The 21,704-nt window shown below is 48.8% G+C and overlaps 2 protein-coding genes and 1 long non-coding RNA gene across 13 annotated transcripts in view; 1 reads left to right on the top strand and 2 right to left on the bottom strand.

Moving 5' to 3' along the window:
• Positions 1–853: 853 nt before the first annotated feature.
• Positions 854–3,383, bottom strand: LOC141419207 (uncharacterized). Its single transcript, XR_012443870.1, has 2 exons — positions 3,027–3,383; positions 854–2,368 (listed from the first exon to the last, which is right to left on the bottom strand). It is a non-coding gene; the product is annotated as an uncharacterized lncRNA (long non-coding RNA).
• Positions 3,384–3,501: 118 nt separating this feature from the next.
• On the top strand, positions 3,502–20,793 carry Ephb6 (EPH receptor B6). 7 transcript variants are annotated; one of them, XM_074061621.1, is made up of 19 exons: positions 3,502–3,803; positions 8,586–8,632; positions 9,439–9,542; positions 11,272–11,472; positions 11,741–11,805; positions 12,057–12,813; positions 13,471–13,626; positions 13,945–14,295; positions 14,468–14,592; positions 14,810–14,972; positions 15,365–15,479; positions 15,755–15,807; positions 15,981–16,100; positions 16,243–16,490; positions 16,741–16,911; positions 17,406–17,555; positions 17,792–17,985; positions 18,107–18,262; positions 18,375–20,793. In XM_074061621.1, exons 4-19 carry the CDS (start codon positions 11,373–11,375, stop codon positions 18,481–18,483), a joined length of 3,033 nt encoding a protein of 1,010 aa, XP_073917722.1. In that variant the 5' UTR covers positions 3,502–3,803; positions 8,586–8,632; positions 9,439–9,542; positions 11,272–11,372; the 3' UTR covers positions 18,484–20,793. The 7 variants fall into 7 exon arrangements, with proteins under 7 accessions (XP_073917722.1, XP_073917695.1, XP_073917698.1 ...); XM_074061594.1 differs by having other exon boundaries at positions 16,738–16,911; XM_074061597.1 differs by having other exon boundaries at positions 9,402–9,542; positions 16,738–16,911.
• Trpv6 (transient receptor potential cation channel subfamily V member 6) overlaps positions 18,804–21,704 on the bottom strand; it is a 15,002-nt gene continuing 12,101 nt past the window's right edge. For all 5 annotated transcript variants that reach the window (XM_074061651.1, XM_074061633.1, XM_074061641.1 and 2 more), the window contains 3 exons: positions 21,109–21,377; positions 19,943–20,049; positions 18,804–19,551 (listed from right to left, as the gene is read on the bottom strand). In XM_074061651.1, coding sequence (XP_073917752.1) covers positions 19,260–19,551; positions 19,943–20,049; positions 21,109–21,377 — 668 coding nt within the window. In that variant the 3' untranslated portion in view covers positions 18,804–19,259. The remainder of the gene's footprint in view (positions 19,552–19,942; positions 20,050–21,108; positions 21,378–21,704) is intronic.

Here is a 21,704-nt window from a genome sequence, read left to right as displayed (position 1 = left end):
GCTGCTGGGTGCCCATCCAATATTCTCTCTTTCCTCTTCTCTTACTAGCCAAGTTATAATGAATTTTATTTGGTGCAGCATAGATATCCCAGTTTCTTAAAGATTGTGGTGGCCTTGTGATGTAGTCCTAGCTAATAATATATTAGGAGGAGTCACTGGGTAGAGCTTCTGGAAAAGTTCGTTGAACAGTGTTGACTTGACTCAGTCAACACTGTTGCATCTCTTTAATCCAGTTTCCTTCTTTTTCTTGTCTGAAATTAGTAACTATTATAACTGCAACTCTGTATAACATGTTGAGCACCTGAGAGCAAGGTTTCACCATAAAGATGAGTCTTGTTGACCTGGAGCCTTTGTAGCATTCAGGGGTTATTTAACTTGTTTAAACTGCTAGTAGACTACTTTTCTGGTATATGCAGCTGAAGTCAACCCTTAACTGTGCTAACATTCAATTATGAGAGGAGAGCCGTCCCCCTTCTCTCTGAGCATGAAAACCTCTGAATACTTTTTTATATTATTTGGGTAAAGTAATATCACGGTGTAAGACTATGCTGGGTAAATGTATCAATCACCATCAGTCTACAAATCAGTTGCAATTCTAGGTTGTCTTTCAAACAAACCTGTACCATAGGAGACCTGCTCTTGGAGTTTCAGAACAGGAACTTTTTTTTTTTTGGTATAAATGGGTACTTGGCACTTTAATTGGGAAAATGTTTGGGAGGATCAGACTGCAGCTTTGAGGAACTGAGACTTGCTCCTAGGGGCCCCAGCTCCCTAAGACAGTTAAATAAAGGGTGTGGGCTGTGTAAGGCCATGCATTGGGAGCTATAACCTCTGTTTTGAAATAAGAAATCTGGAAGCTTAGGAAATTTTTTATTGCTTTTTGCTCGATTTCTTATTACTGAAATTACTTGCAAAGCTGTTTGTTTATAATAACATCAACTTGCTTCAGCTGTCCTAAGGGGAAATAAGGAAGTAGAAAATTACATATCCTCCAGGACTGATAGATATTGAAGACAGAAAAGCCCAAGAAAGAGGCAAAAAAAGAGGCAGAAACAATCAATAAGCCATCTGATCCCACCTGGAATATGGCTCCATATTTACATTATACATTGTGTGTGCTGGAAATAATGAATTCTTCAGGCACAAACTTTATTAAGTCCTGCTTTTCGGCACCAAAAAAGTTCAACCACTATTATTTTTATTAATTTTTTAAGCACCTAGTATGTGCCAGGCACTGAGCAAATTACAGCAAAGATTTATGCACAACTTTAAAAAGGAATTCATTACTTTGCTTTTTCAGAGCTGCAAATTGCAGCATAATTTAACAGGTGCATTCTGTACTTCCCACCCACCATAAAAACGTGGTTTGAAAACACATAGACTAGGATGCAAGGCCAATTGTAATCACAAATTTAAACTTCTTTGCATCCCGAGTACAATGATATTTTCTTTGAAAGTAGATACCTCTCAAATTTTATTAACAAGAGAAAAATAACCCATATAAGCCTTAGATAGAAAAAAATTTAGTTTCATATTATAGGCACCTAATATGAGACATGCCATACAATAGAAAGGAATATAGGTATTTTTTGTTTGTTTTACTGTAGTATCAATATATGACATCTTGAAAATTTCTACTGGAATTTGTGGTGTTTATAAATAAATATTTATGTTTTGGTTTCATAGATTCTTCTAGTTCAACATAATTTAATTACGCACTTTATTACTTTTTAAAGTTTCCAAGATACTCATATATTTTTAGCAATCAGGAATATTGTTAATATATGTAGAAGGGGCTACACATGCCTGCTTAACATGTGCCCGCCTTGGGTTCAATCCTCAGCACCAAATTAGATAGATAAATATGGATTGCATACAGATATAAATACATAAAATCCCTAGTTATGTAATACTGGATACAAGTAAAGTTAAAAATTTTTTTCGCAAACTCTTTGAGGGCTTTGGAAAGAGCTGACTAGAAAATGAAGACGTGCTTTTCCACGGAGCTTCAGACAGAATGGAAAAAATAAGACACAGTTAGACATACCAGTGCAATTGGAGTTATTAATGAGGTACAAATGCAGAATCATTACAGTCCATCAGGCTTATTAACTGACTCCCGACTCTAAGAGGCAACAACCCCCTGGCCAAGTGGAGACTCGTTCACTTGCCTTTATTTTTCTATCACTCATTCAGCCAGTTCATTAAAGCCTGTTTATCTCTCCCAGGTGCCTCAATGAGTTTCATTGTTTTGTTTCTTCTGCCTGTTGGCTCATAGATCTCTTTCACAATTTTCATTGGTTTCTGGATGCTTTTTAAGTACCAGTCGTGATCAGCTTGCTTGCAGCTAGTGCTTTCATAAGCATATCTTTAAATAAGTGAAAGAAGAATAAGAAGGGATAGATAGGGTGATATGGGGAGGAATAAAGGGTCAGAGGGAATTCCACCTAGTGCCTGTATTCCCTAAAAGAACCGGCAGGTGGTAGCAACATTTCGTGGGAATGCCATAGCCTAGGTCCGTCCGACCTAAACAATAGACCCCCAAATCCAGTCTTCGGTTTAAGAATTGGTTAGGAGTGGGCGGAAACATTTTTCCTGGTGGCGCCCCCTCCATTCCCCAACCCGGCCTTCAGGCACCACCTGAGAGCACCTTCACCCGCCTCTCACACTAGGGGGAGGTTCTCTGTGGAGCGCGGGCAAGGGAGGAGGCACCCAGAGGTGCAGCGACTTGCCCGAGCCGCGTCTAAGCCAGGCACCTACACCAGGACTTCCCCTTTTCAGCCCCAGGCTTCCCTGCCCCTCGGAGGGTGGAGGGAGGGAGGCTCGAGTTGGAAGCCCCAATGCTGACCCAGATCCAGACACGAAAAGCGAGAAGAGTTTGAAGACAGAGCAGGGACGCTCTCCTCCCTAGACGCCCCCTCTTTCTGGCTGCCTACCCTCCCCGCACCGCCGCCGGTACCCCTGAGATTTCTGTTTGGCTTTCACTCCACCCCCTTCTTTTCTTCTTTTCCTCAGCTCACGCCCACCTTAGTTCAAGCCTGAGTCGGAGCCCCACTGTTTTAGTTCCTGGAGTTAAAACCGAAGCGGAGAGGAGGCGCGAGGGGGGCTGTGTTTGGGCTTCCGCGCTGCCCTAGGCATCAGCTGGCCGCCAGTTGCGCTTGGCTCGGCGGATGCCGGACCCCGAGGGTTTTTAAATACACCTCGCAGCCGCTCTGGCTAACCGCCTCCTTCAGGTCCCTCACGCGTGCCATCCTTGGGCCCACGTCCCTCCCGCCCCGCCAGGACCCGCGGGAGGAGGCCGCCCCTCCCCAAGAGCATCGGCGGGCCCAGGGCGCGCCCCGCGTTTCCCCCGCGCGCGGGGCGGAGAAGCGGGCGCCGCACACTCGCCGCCTAGGCCAGGAGGGCGGGCTTGGCTCCCGGAAGAGGGGAGAGGGAGGGCTACCCAAGGGACCAGAGAGGGGCGGGCCAGGCTGGGAGGGACGCAGAGGGGGCGGACCCGGCTGCGCTTGCTCCAGCCACCGCTCCAAAGCAGCGGGCGGCGGGACCCGCGACCGAGCTTGGTGACGGCGATCGCGACACTGGCCCTGCACGGTCCCCCGAGATCACCCTCCCGAGCAGCCCTTGCCACCAGCTCCCTGTCCGCCCCGGAATCCCAGAGACTACGGGAGCCGAGTGTACCTGGGCCGTGGAGGAAACCGGCCCCTGGACCGGAGAGGAGGCGTACTAAGCCGGGAAAGATCTCAGAGCCGCAGGTCCACCGTGGGGCCTCAGGGGAGCAGACCTACGGAGCTTGAGGCCGGCAGGTAGGTGAGCCTGAGGATCGCTAATGACACTGGGGTTCAGGGAATAGTGTGCCTGGGGACAGAGGGGTTGAGGTTTGCAAAGTAAAGGGTCCCTCCAGCCAGGGCCTGTGCACACCCCGGGGGGCCTTCTGGAGGAGTGTTGAGTATTCCTCCCCAAGGTGAGAACTGGGTTACTGAGGGGTGATGAATTCCCCACCACCACCACTATCAACACCAGCAGCAGCACCCCTCATTGATGCCCCACTACCCTTGCTGCTAGAATTCCCTCCACCACGTTTCCAGAGACTTCCTCTGGCTCTTGCTTGGGGGTCCTGACCTGGGAATGGAGGTTCCTCACAGAGGTCAGGCCGTCAGCATTCTGAAAATCATTGTCCATTCCTCTAACTCCAGTGACATCTCTCCAATCCCCTGGTAGCTGGGAGGCAGGGGGCTTATCCATACCTGAGCCCACTCATCACAACATCCCCTGTCTGTCTTCCCCCCCACACACCCCGTCCTCCACCCCAGCATATTTAAGCCCTGGAGGTGTAGGCTTGGCTCCTGCTTCCCAGTCATCATCCCCAAGTTGCAACCAAATCTCCTGCCTGCTCCTGTCCCTGTCTCCACCCCCTCTTTGCATCTGGGTGCTAAGGCCTGCCTGCCCCCACCCCTGCCCACTGATCTTGGCTGTCTGGCACCCTCTCTCCTCCCATCCCTGGGGGAGCTGGCATGGACCCAGCATAGCTGATGTTGTAATGTCCCTGGCAGTGTCCATGGAGAAGAGCTGCCAGGCCTGTTCCCAATCGGTTAACCCTGGCCCTTCACCCTCCAGGGGAGCTTGACTCAGGCTTCGCAAGGGGAGATGATGGTTCTGAGCTGAGAGACCAGTGGGAGGGAGTGGTGGAACTGTTCATAGTTCAGGGACTCTTCCTCCTGCTGCCCAGGAAATTTGGGGGATTCAGTCCCGCTCGGTACATCAGTGGACCTTTCAGGGCAATGGACCTTTTTTTTTTCTTGAAGGAAGATTGGGATGTACTACCTACCTAGTGACCTAGGAAAGAGGACTCCTTTGGAGCCTTTTGGTCCATTCAGGGTTCAGGAAGATGGCTGGCAATGACCATGGAGTTTCCAGAATGCTGGGAGCAACACACCATGATGGCTGAGCCTGGGAGAGGCAGAATCCTCCTCTGAGACAGTAGCTCTCCCAGCTCCTCACCATTTCCTGGACCTGGGTCCTGAGCCATGACCTATTCCCCACTCCAGATGGAAGGGGAGTGGTCGTGTCTGGAGAAGTTGGGAGCCTTGGTTTCTCTTTCTCCACTCCCTGTTTGGCTCCCTCTCTCAGCTGGGGTGTTCCTGCAGAAGCATCTACAGGGAGATCAACTCAGACCATGTCAAGGAACAGGAGTTTACAGGACCCCTGCAATACCAGTCCCAAATGACATGCTCTGTCACACACAAACACACCTTCCAACACACTGCTATCATCCACCTCACCTCGTTCCCATTCCCTTACACTCTCTGCTAGGTAGATATGTACTCAATGCATCCACTGACACAGGTTCTGCACCGATAGCTTTCTCCCACCACCTTTCACTGCTCATCCCTTGTGCACACCTACCACTTGCCCAGAACCCTCCCTTACCCGCTCTCTCTCAGAGCCATGCATGTCACCATTCAGTACACAGTCGGAGTGGCTCATTCTCTGTGGCCGTCTGGCTAGACCAAGACACTGCCTGCATCTTAAAAGCCTCCCCCGGCTGCACAGCCTGGCAGTGGGAGGCACATGTGTCTAAGGCGGAGTGCTTTGAGCAATGTTCTCGGAGCCTGGGAGGCCTCAAGGGACACAGGACTGTCCTCAGCTAAGTAATACACAAATTGGCTTCTCCAGGCTGGGCAGCAGGGGATCAAGAGCCAGAGGACAGCCACCTCCTCCCTGTCTGTGTTGGCTGCGCCTTAAAGCCTGATGGGATCCTTTTCAAGGCAGAAGGCCAGAGCACGGAAAGAGCTACCAAGAGGATCTCCAGGGTGCAGATTAAAGAGTAGAGGCTGCAGCAGTAAACTGAGCAAGGATTATGCTGGAATTTCCTGGGTGTTGAACAGCTGCAGAACAGGACAGAGGACAGGGCCAGGGTGCTGACCCCTCCCACGTTCACCCTGCAGTTAACAGGTGTGAGAACTGACCCAGCAACACCCCAGACCTAAAACCGCTGGACTTTTTGTCCTAGCAATGCTCCTTCTCCCAGCTGGACAGCAGCCGGCCTTGCCTCACAAAATTGTTCCTGTATGGGCCACTTTTGTTGCCAATGATACCCTCTGTCCCCCTTGTAGTCCCAGTCCTTAGCTTGACATTGTGGCAGACAAGTAGGATGACGATTTGAACTTCTTGGGAAAGAAGCTTAAAGAACATCCAGGAATAAGTTTTTTTGCCTTTGTGGTTGACATGCTTTTGCTCACTCACTCTGAGCTTCCACTATCTCTTTCTCTGTATTTTCTTCTCATAGTTGAAGATTCCTAGATATTTTGAAACCTAGAAGGTAAAAGGAAAAGGGAATTAGATGTAAACATATGCTGTATTTGTCTAGGCTTTAAAAACATTTCCCTTTCCTCGTTTAGATTTTAACTATAAAAACAAGATATGCTTTTCATTTAAAAAAAATCAGATATGTGTAAGACAAATTATCTCCACTACCATCCTCCATCTCTACCTCCTACGGTAACCAATTTTAATGATCCAATACATTTCCGACATACTTGTTCCAAGCCAATTTGGCTTACATTGTTTAATTTTTTAAAAATTTATTTTGTAGATTGAGATTCATAAACTCTATCAAATAGGCTGGATTTGTTCATAAAAGTATCATAGTTAGCATTTAACTTAAGCACAGTTTATTTTTAAAGCTCTTACAGATTCAATAATTTAACTTGCTTTTAAATCTTTCCTTTTTCATAGAGAACAGACTTCATAAGCTATAATTCTACAAATCTCTAATTTTTGTCAGTTTCTGGAAGCAACATATAACCTTGATGCCCCCCCCCCCCCGCCTTATGTCTGTAAATCAAAGAAATGTGGCAGGCTTGTGTATCTCCTGTCTCCATTATATCAAAAAGAAAGTGTTATAGCCAAAAAAGAAACTAAGAAAAAAATACAAAGTCATAAAATGCCATTTTTGTCACATGAAACTTTGTCTAATCAGGCTCATTTTCTGAGCTATCACTTTGCAGCCACATTTCTGCTGCTTCGGATGTTTTATATTTTTAAAATCTTGAACACGCTTGCAATATGAATGTTTTCCTGATTGAGATTCGTTTTCCACACTTTCTCCTGTTAGAGGATTTCTAAACCCCAGGCAGTTTCCTCTCATGAACTGCAGTAGGTAGAAGAATCTCAGGCAGGGTAGGAGGAAGAAGAGGAGCAAAGTCCCTGGTCTTGCAGAGGCTTCTTCTCCCATGTGGTCAAGTGATTTACTTGGCTGTGCCCAGGATGCTCTCCTAGACCAAATACAGAAAATGTTTCATGTCACAACCAAGGAAGCCACCGTTGAAAGTCAGGTTCTAAGTCCTGGCCTGTTCAGTATTCCAGGCATTAGAGTAACCCGTGTTCTTGTCACTTGTTTTTTACCTTTGAAACTTGCTTTAAAAAGAATCCATAATGGTAGGAATTAATTGACAGCAATTTATTCCATATCTTAAGGTTTCCTCTTATTTTTATTCTTGCAGTAGCAATATACTCAGATTATTTTCCTGTATTAAAAATAAAAGATTTGGTTAGTTAGATAAACAAGAACTGACCTAACTTCCTACTCTGACTCAGCAATATTTTTTTTTTTTCTGAAGACACTTGTTTTTAACCTTCAATATTCTGGGTCTAAATCTGAAAGAGATTATCATCAAACATCAAAATTTGTTCTTAGTAGAATTCCAAAATATTACTCAAGTAGCAATCTACATGCAATGTATCCATTTTATTCTTTTCTTTTTGATTCTTGATGACAGAAGCTGGGTGGCTTTAACATATTTCATAATTGCTTTTGCTCTTTTCTGGATCTTCTGGAGAGAGCCAGCTTCATGTTTTCATTAAAATGCATGATAAGGCTATGCCAGCATGCCTTATTGCAGCCACAAAATACTTGTATTGCGGGTCATCAAAGCAAATATCTCGTCCATCTTTATCTTCTAAAATGTTCCAGTTGTACAACAGATATTATCTGTGGTGTATCTTTTTCTATCTTATTTTGCTCTCTTTCAAACAAAAAGAAATTCATTAAGATGCTACCAAAATATTTATGATTCCTACTCCATGATTATCTAGTTGTAAGTTTAGGAAGGCAGGGTGCTTTTTGTTTCTTCTTTATATAGATTACAAAACACATTCATGTTCTGGCTGAAAGAGGCTATTTTAAAGAATATCTTCTGGGCAAATAGTAAAATAGCCCATTGTTTAAAAGCTTGCCTCTGGCATTTTCTGTTCTTGATAACAGTGTTCCTGAAGACTTTGATGGCTCTAGACAGAATCTGGTTTGCTTTGGTGTGTCAACAATGTCTCCATTCAGGCACTGAGATTGGGGGGGGGTTGAGGGGGTGCACCTACAACATGAATCGCTTCAGGATGTGTTATTAAACAGCTGTTGGTGATGGAGTCAGCACTGCAGAAGTATGCTCTTTATTTCGTGATCTTCCCGTTCTATTCTGGAGCATTTAATCTGTGAATGATCCTAGCTGCATTTAGGACAGCATTTGCAGAGAACCTCTGTTTCTTAGAAACCATTTACTGTATGGAATTGTTTCTTATTGCCTCCATAGGTTGTGGATTGAACTTTTTCACACATAGGGTGTTAAAGGCATGAGAGGTAAGTTTTGGTGACTAGTTGGCAGATACCCAATACACATCAGCCCATAGATATGTAGAAAAGGCATCTCCCTGGGGTAGCTTCATGGGGATAACACTGAAGGTCTCATCTTTTTTTTGTTTTTTTTTTACAGTGTTTGGGTCATTTCTCCCCACCCCCTCCCTTCCCTCCCGGCCCCCTCCCTCTCCCCCCCTACTCCCTCACTACCCGGTAGAAACTATTTTGCCCTTATTTCTAATTTTGTTGAAGAGAGAGTATAAGCAATAATAAGAAGGAACAAGGGTTTTTTGCTGGTTGAGATAAGGATAGCTGTACAGGGAGTTGACTCGCATTGCTTTCCTGTGCGTGTGTGTTACCTTCTAGGTTAATTCTTTTTGATCTCACCTTTTCTCTAGTTCCTGGTCCCCTTCTCCTATTGGCCTCAGTTGCTTTAAAGTATCTGCTTTAGTTTCTCTGCATGGAGGGCAACAAATGCTATCTAGTTTTTTGGGTGTTTTACCTATCCTCATACCTCCTGAAGGTCTCATTTATGACAGCCAACATTCTCAGAAAAAAAAATCAGATGAGCAGGAATTAAGACCTTCATATGGACCACAGTTAAGTATTGTTTCGTGGTTTGATTTCAGTGTAATCTTCTCTCACTGTGGATCACAAGGTCACACATATCCATGTTGCATCTCCCCTTCCCTTCCAGTTGGCACTTTTTTTCCTTATCTTTTAGTCCTGTCTTGAGCAATGTGAGCTGCATGCCTCTCATTTTTCTCAACAGAAATAAATGGATTCTACTGTTCTTGTTCATGCAACAGACAAACTTTGGAGACAGAGGCAGAGAGAGACAGAGTACCGCCAATCTCTAGATCAACAAGCAGAGAAGATTCCAAGTCTGCTGGTCTTCACCGTGGCCCTTGAGGTAGCCGCGTAGCTGTGTCTCTGTGAGCTTGCTGGCCTCGTCCTATGCCTTCTAATGGCTCAGGCAGTTTTCTGTAAAGGTTGGCTAATTGCATAGTCCAGAGAAATCACTCTGAGCACATAAACAGTATTTTTATTTATTTTAGTAAACAGTTATTATCTGCAGTTTTACAGGAAATTTTAATGACTTAGGTAAAAAGATAATACATATACAAAATTTTAGGTAAAAATTAAAAAGAATACAGTGAAAATAAATCTTCTTAGCCTCCAGTCCTCTTCGCAAGTTTCACATACCCCTCTGTAAATATTTTTCCATGCATATGTATATGTTTGTTCTTCTTAAGTCAGCAAATGGGAGCTTACTTTCCGCTGTTCTGCACATTCTGCTTTCACTTGGAAATCATTTTCATATCAGTATATAAACAGCCCATATTCCTTGTTGCGGATGTGCCGTAATTTCTTAACCATCTTCTTATTCATAGGCAGTTAGTTTACAGTCTTTTCCCCTATAAACAATTCACATGAATATCTTTGTTCAAACAAATACAGTACAAACGCACAGTGCCTGAAGGAATTCTTGGAAATGAAGCCACTAGATATACATGTTGTTCTCCACACACCAGTATTCTAATTCGTACTCATAAGCACAGTAAATAGAAGAGTCCCTGTTACCCATGCTTGCTCCAGCGTGGTTGTTATCAATCTCACAGGTAACAATGATGTCTTAGTCAGTCTGGACTGCAATAACAACACGCTATAGATTGAGTGATTTTTAAATGATAGAAATTTATTTCTGTTCTCTGTACCTTGTGACCTCACAAGGTGAAAAGAGCTGGAAAGCCCTGTAAGGTCTTTTATGAGTGTTCATCTCATTTATGTAAATCCTCATGACCTAATCACCTCCCAAAGGCCCCCACCTCCTAATACCATCACACTCGGGGCTAGGATTTCAACATATGAGTAAGTGGCAGGAGCACAAACACCCAGTCTATAACAAATGGCATGTCACTGTGGTTTTAATATTTCTTCTTTAAATGTGAGCAAACAAGAGGCATCTTTTCATACGCTTATTTTTCTGTAAGTCACAGGGGGAAAAAAAACTGTGCCCCTTGGGAAGAAAACCTTTGTTCAGAGTGTGTGCCAGACCTACATAGCTATCCTTTCCTTACACAACCTCATTTATCTTTCAGAATCTTTATGCCTGTGCTCTTTTTACATCTGTTCTTCTACCTTCCCTCCCTTTATACCCCACAGCCATCTTTCTATGTCCCTCTCGCTTCACTGCTTCTCTAAAATGTCTAGAGTATGCAAGGCAGTATTGCAGGGGTAGGCAGAGAATTTGTGCTGTCCATGAGGACAGAGAAGCTCCTTACCCACCTATGTTTAATAAAAAGAATCAATTTCCATGCAGGGTAGCTGTTGGAGCAAAGGAGGAAAGTAAATGAAGAGAAAGAACTAGAATAACTCCTTCCAGAAGAAAAGAGTAAAACTAGAAAAAACACCACCCTGTGCTCCCCCTCTAAGGAAGGCCACGAGACAGACGCCTTGAGACAAGAATTAGGGTTGAGGGGCTTGGCACATGGGCCTGAAGAACGTTGATTTGCACGACAGACTCAAGACAGACAGTTTGAGAGCTGTAGGAAATGGCACTGTTGGGTGTAGGTACCTGGGCTGTATATGAAAATGCAATTTTCTCCTCTTGCTTCTTCTGATCCCATGTTTCTCTCTAGGAAGCAAACTTGGCTGTAGACCCTTGGACCTGGAAAAGCTACAGCCCCACCTGGGAGCAGGATGGTGGCAGGGGACGTGGTAGAAGCCCAGAAGATGCCCCATGGCTACTGAGGGGGCTGCCCAGTTTGGGAGTGGAGTGGCAGGCATGGTGTGCAGTCTATGGGTCCTAGTCCTAGGACCCTCAGTTCTGGCTCTGGAAGGTTAGGATCCCAATCCCCATCTGCCAGTGGAGACCAGTGTGGGTGGCAAATGGGAAAAACTCTACAAAGGCAAAAAAGAATAGAGATATCAAAAGAGGGATTGGTAGGAGAAAGGTGACCTGGGACCTATATAAAAGACAGGATCCTGAGAGTTCCTGAATGGGGGCTGGGGGGAGGAGGACATTCTTTGGTTTTCCACTGGGATGGAGTGGGGATTATCAGTGCCAGCTGGAGGGTTGGCACTGCGTCCCGCTTTATCTCTGCGCAGAAGTGTTACTGGATACCACAGGAGAGACCTCTGAGATTGGCTGGCTCACCTACCCACCAGGTGGGGTAAGTGCCACTCTTTATTCTAAACCTATGACCTGCCCCTCCCTGTTCCCAGAGAGTGTAATTCAGGAAGAAAACCCAGGGTAAAATGTGTGTGATGGACTCCCAATGGATGAGGATTTCAGGGTATCCCCTCCCTGCTTTGCTTGTCAATAATTTTAAGTCTCAATGGAACAGATACATCTCTTTCATTGTCCCCCACACCTCCCTACCCAAGCCCCGAGCAAATAATGCTTTTCCTGGTCCCCCTGCAGTGGGACGAGGTGAGTGTTTTAGATGACCAGCGCCGTCTGACTCGGACCTTCGAAGCATGCCATGTTGCAGGGGCCCCTCCAGGCACCGGACAGGACAATTGGCTGCAGACACACTTTGTGGAGCGGCGAGGGGCCCAGAGGGCACACATCCGACTACACTTCTCTGTGCGGGCATGCTCCAGCCTGAGTGTGAGCGGGGGCACCTGCCGGGAGACCTTCACACTTTACTACCGCCAGGCTGAGGAGCCTGACAGCCCTGACAGCATTTCAGCCTGGCACCTCAAACGCTGGACCAAGGTGGACACAATTGCAGCAGATGAGAGCTTCCCTGCTTCTTCCTCTGCATGGACTTTAGGACCCCACAGGACTGGTCAGCGGGCCGGGCTACAGCTGAATGTCAAGGAGCGCAGCTTTGGCCCTCTTACCCAGCGTGGTTTCTATGTGGCCTTTCAGGACACTGGGGCCTGCTTGGCTCTTGTAGCAGTCAAGCTCTTCTCCTACACCTGCCCCACTGTGCTCCGTGCCTTTGCCTCCTTTCCTGAGACTCAGGCCAGTGGGGCTGGGGGGGCCTCCCTGGTGGCAGCTGTGGGCACCTGTGTGGTTCATGCAGAACCAGAGGAGGATGGAGTGGGAGGCCAGGCAGGGGGCAGCCCCCCAAGGCTGCACTGCAATGGGGAGGGAAAATGGATGGTGGCCGTTGGGAGCTGTCGCTGCCAGCCTGGACACCAGCCTGCACGTGGAGACAAAGCCTGCCAAGGTGAGAACCACTCCCCTCCCACTCCCAGCACCTCTCACCTACCTCTGACTTTGAACTTCTCTCCTAAAGAACAAAAACTTCATTTTGTCACCTAAAGATCAGGAATAAGCTATCTTAAGAAAGGACCCATTTTCCCCAATTTTATTTTCTAAAGCATGCAAAATGGTTCACACCCACTCACCTGAAGTTTCTGGTGTTTTACCAGAATTTCTAAAGATCCTAGGGCTGCAAGCCCATTATGTGATGGTGACCAAGAATTGTTAAGTTTTTGGGCTACCTTGGTCAACTCTTTTTAGGGAGGGGCCACAGCAGGGTCAGGTGACTGGGAAACAGGTAGAAGGTGGCAGTGGATACAGCTAAGGAGAAGAATGACTCTGCTGAGGGAACTTATGCCTCCAAGTCTGGGACAGCTACCACTGGGGCTTACCCACCTACAGCTCCCAGCATAGCTTTATTATTAATGTAATTCTGCCCCTATGACTGACAGAATAAATCTGTGTGCCAGGGAAGGGTGGGGTAGGGGATAGGTTTCAGGAGAGAAGGATAACCAGCTCTGGGAAACAGGCTGTGAGGATGCCAGTGTGCAGGTGCACTGGGGGCCCAGGGTGGGCAGATAGGATGAGTGTGACACCCCCATTCTCCTCTCTGCCTCCTTAGCCTGCCCTGTGGGGTCCTACAAGTCCTTGGCTGGGAATGCCCCCTGCTCACCATGCCCAGCCCGCAGCCACGCCCCTGACCCTGCTGCCCCTGTTTGCCCTTGCCTCCAGGGCTTCTACCGGGCCAGTTCTGACCCACCTGAGGCCCCCTGCACTGGTGAGTCCCCACCCAGCCCAGCACAGAAAAGAGCCTGGGAATGAGGCTAGAAGTGGGGAGCCTACTGCAATACTGGGAGGGGGTGGCAGATAGGACTTTGCATTTGGAGTGACTTCTCTATCTCCCCTTCCTTGGTTTTCTCCCTTCTCGTCTTTGCTGCACACCTCCCTCTCTCTCTACTCCCATTTCCTTCCTCTGCTTTCTGGACCTCCTCCATGTCCTTTTGACTGAACCCTCTGACTTCCTTCCTCAATTACCTCCACCCCACCGCTCTCACTTTCTCTTCCCTGTCACTGACACATCGTCCTGTTCCACTAGGCCCTCCATCAGCTCCCCGGGAGCTTTGGTTCGAGGTGCAAGGCTCGGCACTCATGCTGCACTGGCGCCTGCCACAAGAGCTGGGGGGCCGAGGGGACCTGCTTTTCAATGTTGTATGCAAGGAGTGCGGAGGTCACCAGGAGCCCGGCAATGGGGGCATGTGTCGTCGCTGCAGGGATGAGGTGCATTTTGACCCCCGCCAGAGGGGACTGACTGAAAGTCGAGTATTGGTCGGGGGGCTCCGAGCACACATACCTTACATCTTGGAAGTGCAGGCTGTCAATGGAGTGTCTGAGCTCAGCCCTGACCCTCCCCAAGTTGCAGCCATCAATGTCAGCACCAGTCACGAAGGTGAGCCCTTCTCCACCTCAAGTACACTTTGCCCCAACTCCTCAGAAACCTCTTCCCCATGCCTTTGCTCCAACTAGCCAACCTAGAACCCATTGTCTGAGCTCCTTCCCCAGGGAATACCTGCTCCCAGAGACTCCCATCCCCCCAGTAACCCCACCACCCTGCAATTCAGTCCCCTCTGCAGTCCCTGTGGTACACCAGGTGAGTCGGGCAGCCAATAGCATCACAGTGTCCTGGCCACAGCCCGACCAGACAAATGGGAACATTCTGGACTATCAGCTCCGCTACTATGACCAGGTGGGCAGGAAGTGTGGGATGTCGCGGCAGGGCTGGAGGGAGCTCCAAGACCCTACAACTGGGGATGGTGGTTGGATGGGAAAATGGGAAGTAACGAAGGCCTGCAGTAGGGAGATGTCTAAGGACCTTGCCAAATGAGGAGGGTGGGGGACTTCGGGGATAATAGCTGGGGTTAGAGGGGCCAGGCTGGTGGCAAGTGAATGGGTGTTGCCCCTAGGCAGAAGACGAATCCCATTCCTTCACCTTGACCAGTGAGACCAACACTGCCACTGTGACACGGCTGAGCCCTGGCCACATCTACGGCTTCCAGGTGCGGGCTCGGACAGCAGCTGGCCACGGTCCCTATGGGGGCAAAGTCTATTTTCAGACACTGCCTCAAGGTGAGAGGGAGATTAGATGGACAGGGCGAGGCTCAGAGCTATCTATGCCATGGACCTTGATCCAGCATCCTCCAAACCTGAGAATCTGGGAGAGGAGGATGTGGCTAATCCCTGATCTAGGGGCTGTGGGGAAGGCTGGAGAGTGTGTGTGTGTGTGTGTGTGTTGAAGGAATGTGTGTAGGGATATAGAGGTTGTTTTGTGTAAAGGATTGAGAGGGTGTATGTATGCATTTGTGTAAGGGTTATAGAGTATATCTGCCTGTTGTATGTTCACACGTGGGTATGTATAGGAAATGTGTACATGTAGTGTGTGAATATCTAGAGAGTGGGATGTGTGCACATGATCTTGTGTGAGACCTGGCTCCTCTGTGACCCCAGTGCTGGTCCCTCAGGTGAGCTGTCTTCCCAACTTCCGGAGAAGCTGTCCTTGGTGATTGGCTCCATCCTGGGGGCCTTGGCCTTCCTCTTGCTGGCAGCCATCACTGTGCTGGCTGTCATCTTCCAGCGGTGAGGCCCCTGCCACTCCTGCCCAACCTGCCCCAGCAGCATCTAAGTCCTGGCAGCCCCAGAATCCCCTTCAACACCCACCCCCCCCCAGGCCCTTCTCCCAGGAACCCAGCTCCTGCCTTGAATCCATGCAGTGGTGGGGAAAAAGGATTGGTAGTTTCCACTCCCTCCTCATGTCTGTGACTGGAGAGCAGCCTGTCCAGCAGGGTGGTCAGGGGCAGGAGCAAAAGAGTGGAAACAGGGGCCTCATTCCAGGTTGCTGGTTTGTCCCTCAGGAAACGGCGTGGGACAGGCTACACAGAGCAACTGCAGCAGTACAGCAGCCCAGGTGGGAAGCGGGGGAGAGGGAAAGGGACTAGAGTTGGAGGTTTTGGGTCTGGGTTCCTACCTGGCAAAGTTGAGGGGTCTCCTCCACACCATCTTCTGGAAGTAAGAGGGCATGTCTGGGTGAGTGAGCACCCAACCTTGCAGCACACCCTTACAGCATACTCCACCCAATAGGGCTTGGGGTAAAGTATTACATTGACCCCTCCACATATGAGGACCCCTGCCAGGCCATCCGAGAACTTGCCCGGGAGGTCGACCCTGCATACATCAAGATTGAGGAGGTCATTGGCTCAGGTACTACAGCAGCAAGGAAGGCTTGGAAGGGATTGGGGATCCCTTGTGGCCTCCCTTGGCCAGCATGCCTTCTCAGCACAGGGTGACACTGAGCCCATCGTCCTTCCTTGATCCCCACCTCTGTCTACACCTGTTCTCCCAGGCTCCTTTGGAGAAGTGCACCGGGGCCGACTGCAGCCCCGGGGACGGCGGGAACAGGCTGTGGCCATCCAAGCCCTTTGGGCTGGGGGAGCTGAGAGCCTGCAGATGACCTTCCTAGGCCGGGCTGCACTGCTGGGCCAGTTTCAGCACCCCAACATCCTGAGGCTAGAGGGGGTGGTCACCAAGAGCCGGCCTCTCATGGTGCTCACAGAGCTCATGGATCTTGGTCCCCTGGACAGCTTCCTCAGGGTCAGTACAGCTTGGGTAAAGGAGGGAAGGTCCTTGGGTCCAGGAAAGCTTGGGGTGCCCACCATTTCCAGGGCCTTGTAGCTCTGTTCCTCCCCACTTTACCTCTCATCACGGGCTTTATTCTTCCTTCCAAGGCCATGTTCTGATTCCCAAATATGCCCCTGTTCCCAGCTGCCCCTCATACCAGTGACTGCTGTGCAGTGTGTCAAAGTTCACTGCTTGTTGACCTCTACTTCCCACCCCTCAGCAGCGCGAGGGCCAGTTCAGCAGCCTGCAGCTGGTGGCTATGCAGCGGGGAGTGGCTGCTGCCATGCAGTACCTTGCCAGCTTTGCCTTTGTGCACCGTGCACTCTCTGCCAGAAGTGTGCTGGTGAATAGCCACCTAGTGTGCAAGGTGGCCCGTCTTGGCCACAGTCCTCAGGTGAGTGCAGAGCCTAGGGGACTTAGCATCCTTTAGCAGGTGCACTGGAGGGTGAGCTGGAATCTGGGGTGGATGCCTCAGGTGGGATGTCACCGTGTATGGGTATATTCCCCAGGTGATGGGGAGAAAGAACCCTGGGCAAGAGGTGACTGAGGGGTTTCACAACCAAGACAGAGAAAGGGGATTGCAAAACTCTAGTAGCAGTTCCTTCCCTCTCCCACCAATGTAGAGGATGAACAGGCCATGGATGATTTGTACGCAACTGTGTACAAATTCTAAACACTCCATTCCCCAGCCCTGTGAGCTTGCACAAGTTCATACTCTTTATGCCTCAGCTTCTGCATCCTGATATCATGCTCCCTACACAACTGCAGGGGATCAAAGGAGATGCTTGACGTGAAGACCTTAACACTCAACTAAGCACTGAGTAGTTTTTCAGTAATGTGACTTTTGCTATCATCAGTACTATTGCTGCTTCTGACTCCACCCCTCAGGGCTCAAGTTGTTTGCTTCGCTGGGCAGCCCCTGAGGTCATTGCACATGGAAAGCATACCATCTCTAGTGATGTCTGGAGCTTTGGGATACTTATGTGGGAAGTGATGAGCTATGGAGAACGGCCCTACTGGGACATGAGTGACCAGGAGGTAAGCACTTGACCTACGCATTGCTTATCCTCTCTGCATCACTCCCAAGTTTCCATATTCTAAGCCCTCCCTTCCTTAATCTATTCATATTCCTAGATCTTATGGCTGAATTCCATACTTTTGGGTTCCTTCCCCAGTCCAGCCTCATGCTGTACTGATTCTAGCCAATCTCCTTTTCTTTACACTCCTCTCTACTGGCAATAGCTTCCCATTATCATATGCTTCCTGACCCCCAGGTACTAAATGCAATAGAGCAGGAGTTCCGGCTGCCTCCACCTCCAGGTTGTCCTCCTGGACTACATTTGCTGATGCTGGACACTTGGCAGAAGGATCGTGCAAGGCGGCCTCACTTTGACCAGTTGGTGGCTGCATTTGACAAGATGATCCGAAAGCCAGACACCCTGCAAGCTGATGGGGGCCCTGGGGACAGGTCTGGAGCTTGGGGCTGGAGCCTGGGAAAGCCAGGGAGGGTAGATGCAAACCAAAAAGAGAACTGAGGCAAGAAGGCTAAGATGAAGAGGCCTTGACCTGCTTGCCCCTCCCTGCCTTAGACCTTCCCAGGCCCTCCTGAACCCTGTGGCCCTGGACTTTCCTTGCTTGGACTCACCCCAGGCCTGGCTTTTGGCCATTGGACTGGAATGCTATCAGGACAACTTCTCCAAGTTTGGCCTCTGTACCTTCAGCGATGTGGCTCAGCTCAACCTGGAGTAAGCAGGGAGAGGAGGGTGGGAGGACGCTCTGGGTATCAGGTGAGGGGGAATGTCTGGGATCTTAGTTCTGTAAGTTTTATTCTAGTCTGATCCATTCCCTTCCCACCAGAGACCTGCCAGCCCTGGGCATCACCCTGGCTGGCCACCAGAAGAAGCTGATGCACAATATCCAGCTCCTTCAGCAGCACCTGAGGCAGCCAGGTTCAGTGGAGGTGTGAGTGAGGCGTGGGCAAAAAGCTGTAAGCCAACGATACCATGACCCAGCCCTGGACACAGGGACACATGAGATGTGAGCCAGACTCCATCTCACCCTCCACATCTGCCACACTAAACCCAATGCTGTGGACACTACATTCCCCAGTCCTCCACCCTCCCCACAACCAGTCTCCCCAACATTAAAGGGAAAGAAGGGAAATTGCAAGTTCAGGTGTGTCCAGGCTTCAGTCTACAAGGAGGGGCTAGGGAGGCTTTGGAGGAGGGACAGAGTTGTGGGCAGGGTGGACAGGTTTCAGTGCATTAAGGCAGAAATGCAGCAGGGCAAGGAAGAGGAAATGACTTTATTGGAGGTTGGCAAGACTCAGTTTCCCAACCCCTAGCATGGTGCCTGTCTCCCTCCCTCACACATCTGTCCACAAGCCCAGTGCTTCCCCCATCAACTGTCTGGAGCACCCTGGGAAGGACTGTCTGCCCTCCCACTTATGACACTGGGGTGTGACAGGTACCTGAGAAGGCAAGCCTGCCCTTAAAGTGCTCTGATGTGCAGTGGGACTTCCACAAGAGAATGAGGAATGTTTGGGGTGAGGTGACGACCACAGTCCCCACTCCCCTTTGTCCCAAGCTGAAGAGACCTGGAATGGTTATTCCCAACATGCATTCCTTGGCATTCATTTTATATCCCTTTCCCCCTTGGATCTGGGAAATGAGACCTGTAGGTTTTTGTTGGTTTTCTCAATTGGTTTGGTTTGGTTTTGGTGCTGTCAGCAAGAGTGAGCACTCAGACCTGGTACTCCCAGCCCTCATCATCTTCCAGGCCCCTGTTGATCATCCCCCGCAGGTCTTTCCATAAGGTTCCTTGCCGAAGCCTTTCCCAATTGGTGCTGCTGCGGGAGGTACTTCGAGACACTGAGGGCGTAGGAAAGGACAAATAGGGCCCAAAAGAGCAGCCCAGCTCCAGTTTTCCAGCCGAGTCTTTGTCCAAGTCCTCAGAGCAGAGGATCTCCTGCTGCTGGAAGACCTGTGCATAGCGCCGGATCCGCTGCCGGTTGAGATCCTGCCTGTCTTCCACCCTGTAGAGTACAGGAGAACAACTTGAGAGACACCAGGAATTAAAGAACACAAAAACAATGCTGGGGTCTCCTATCCAACTCCCCGCCATCCAGCCCCACCAGTGTTGGCCTTTTTCCTTCTCTGCAGCTGATATGGGCACAGGGGACACCAGCCCCTTGGCAGTCAGGCCTTAGGAAGCAGCAGGCTCTGATCCACCAGCTCTGAGGATGCTTAGGGGTCCATGATCCTAATGGGGCTCCTTCCTCAGTAGCTGCACTCAGTCAATGGACTTGGGGCCTAGGGAGCACACAGGCCTTGGTAAGGCCCTTGGAAGCAGGAGATTGTCTGAGCAAAGGGAGAATGTGCAAAGATGGTTGCTCAGGGAACATCTACCCCAGCACCATCACTTACCGCAGGAACCAGCGGTCCCCCAGTCCATACTCGCGCCCACAGATTCCAGAGCGAGGCCACAGACAGCGAGGCAGCTTCCGCTCCAGCATCACTGTGGTGGCCACTACCTGAAAGTGGTGACAGAAGGGGTGTCAAAGAGAAGACTGAGCTCAGATTGAGGAATGCAACTGAGGAGCAGGGGGAGGAGGGGTGGCCAGGCAGAGGAACGACAGTTTAGCGACTGCAAGGAACTCATGGCTTCCCAAAGGTGGACAGCAACACCTCTGAACCAAGATGGTGGTGTAAGCTTTGTGGAACATCTCTGTAGGACGTGAACCTCACAATTATACACCCAGTGACTTGATGACCATGACAAAGCCAGGCAGGATACAGATGCAACACAGGAGCTGCTTCTTGGAAGAAGGGGAGGCCTTGTTCCAAGGAGGACAAAGATAAGAGCAAAGCAAATACAAAGGGATCTTATGAGCCTCAGAAGATTTTAACCATGCATAAAGACCATTTATAAATGTAAACGTTCTACTTGGAAATCTATATCAGTATATTTGCATGGAGAAAATATTTCTCTATGCAAACCCCATTTAACCAGCACAGGTCATAGTCCATTTACCATACAGCACAGTTAAATGCCTTCCAGTATTTGGAACTTCCATTTTTATTTGGTTGAAATTATTTTTGAGATAAACTCTTGTCTAAGTACATTTTTAAAAAGAGGATTTGATTCATCTCATTGTCTTTTAGCCCATTGTGATGATCTGACTGCTTCTGCTGCTACTGGAAGATTTTATGACATTATTTTTAACACTTCCATTTTTCTAGGTCAGACTTTGCAAACATAAATATTATCAAGAAAACTTGGGATGTCCAGTCTTACTTGGGTCCAAAATTTACTAAATGAAGTTTTAAACACCGTCAGCTTTATTTCTTATTGTTCTAGCAAAGACTGAGAGGCTTTAATTGTTGAGACAATTATGAGGAATTCCTTCCAGAAATTCCAGTATTGCTAACTTGTTCTGTTAATTCAGATTTTATGTACACTTAGCATTATTTTGCATACTGTGTAGTATCCAAACATACCGAGGGTCAAAATATTTTGCTTCTGAGCACAGTCAGTTTCTGGGCTGGAACAGGATACTTGCACTGACCCTCCCAGCCACCAGGGGGCTCACCTGGGCCCTCCAGAGTTCATCCTGTTCGTGGGCCACTCGCCAGTGAGTGTCACCCATCATGGCAATAAGGAGGTTGAGCATGAGCAGTGTGGCAATGATGCCAAAAGCAGCATAGGTGATGCAGTACATGAAGGGCAGATCCACATCGTAGTTGGCAGGGCCATCGATGATGGTGAGGAACAGCTCAAAGGTGCTGAACAGAGCCATAGGGTAGTTGTAGAAGTGGCCCAGCTCATCAGGGTCCTCTGTCTGGAAGATGATATAAAAGGCTGCTCCACCCAAGGGGTGAGAGTTACCATGGCAACTGTATCATAACTAGCCCAAGCCCAGCTCTTTGTTGCCCGTTCCCATCCTGCTCCTGTCATCTCCAGTATCACCTTATCGGCCTCTCATCACCCCATGTTTTGTCTTATACTTCCTTAATTTCAACAAAACTCATCCTCTGATCCCAAGTGCCACCTCTCCCTGACACTCCTGATTTTCTCTCACCCTGGATATTGAATCTGGGGATATCCCATCCCCAGATATTGCACACCTCCTCTGAACTATGCCTCTCCACTCTTCCCCAAGTTTAAGCACAGCCATTCTGCACCCTG

The sequence above is a fragment of the Castor canadensis genome, chromosome 2 (genome assembly GCF_047511655.1).
Source record: "Castor canadensis chromosome 2, mCasCan1.hap1v2, whole genome shotgun sequence".
NCBI classification, from domain to species: Eukaryota; Metazoa; Chordata; class Mammalia; order Rodentia; family Castoridae; genus Castor; species Castor canadensis.
Note: the sequence above shows the minus strand (reverse complement) of the source record. Positions and strands in the feature narration are given on the sequence as shown.

Coding starts and splice junctions, on each gene's coding strand:
- Ephb6 (XM_074061616.1), top strand. CDS start 11,373: ATGGCTACTGAGGGGGCTGCCCAGTTTGGGAGTGGAGTGGCAGGCATG. Junction 12,814..13,470: donor TGGAGACAAAGCCTGCCAAG/GTGAGAACCACT, acceptor CTGCCTCCTTAG/CCTGCCCTGTGGGGTCCTAC. Junction 16,491..16,737: donor CCCTGGACAGCTTCCTCAGG/GTCAGTACAGCT, acceptor CCCACCCCTCAG/CAGCGCGAGGGCCAGTTCAG.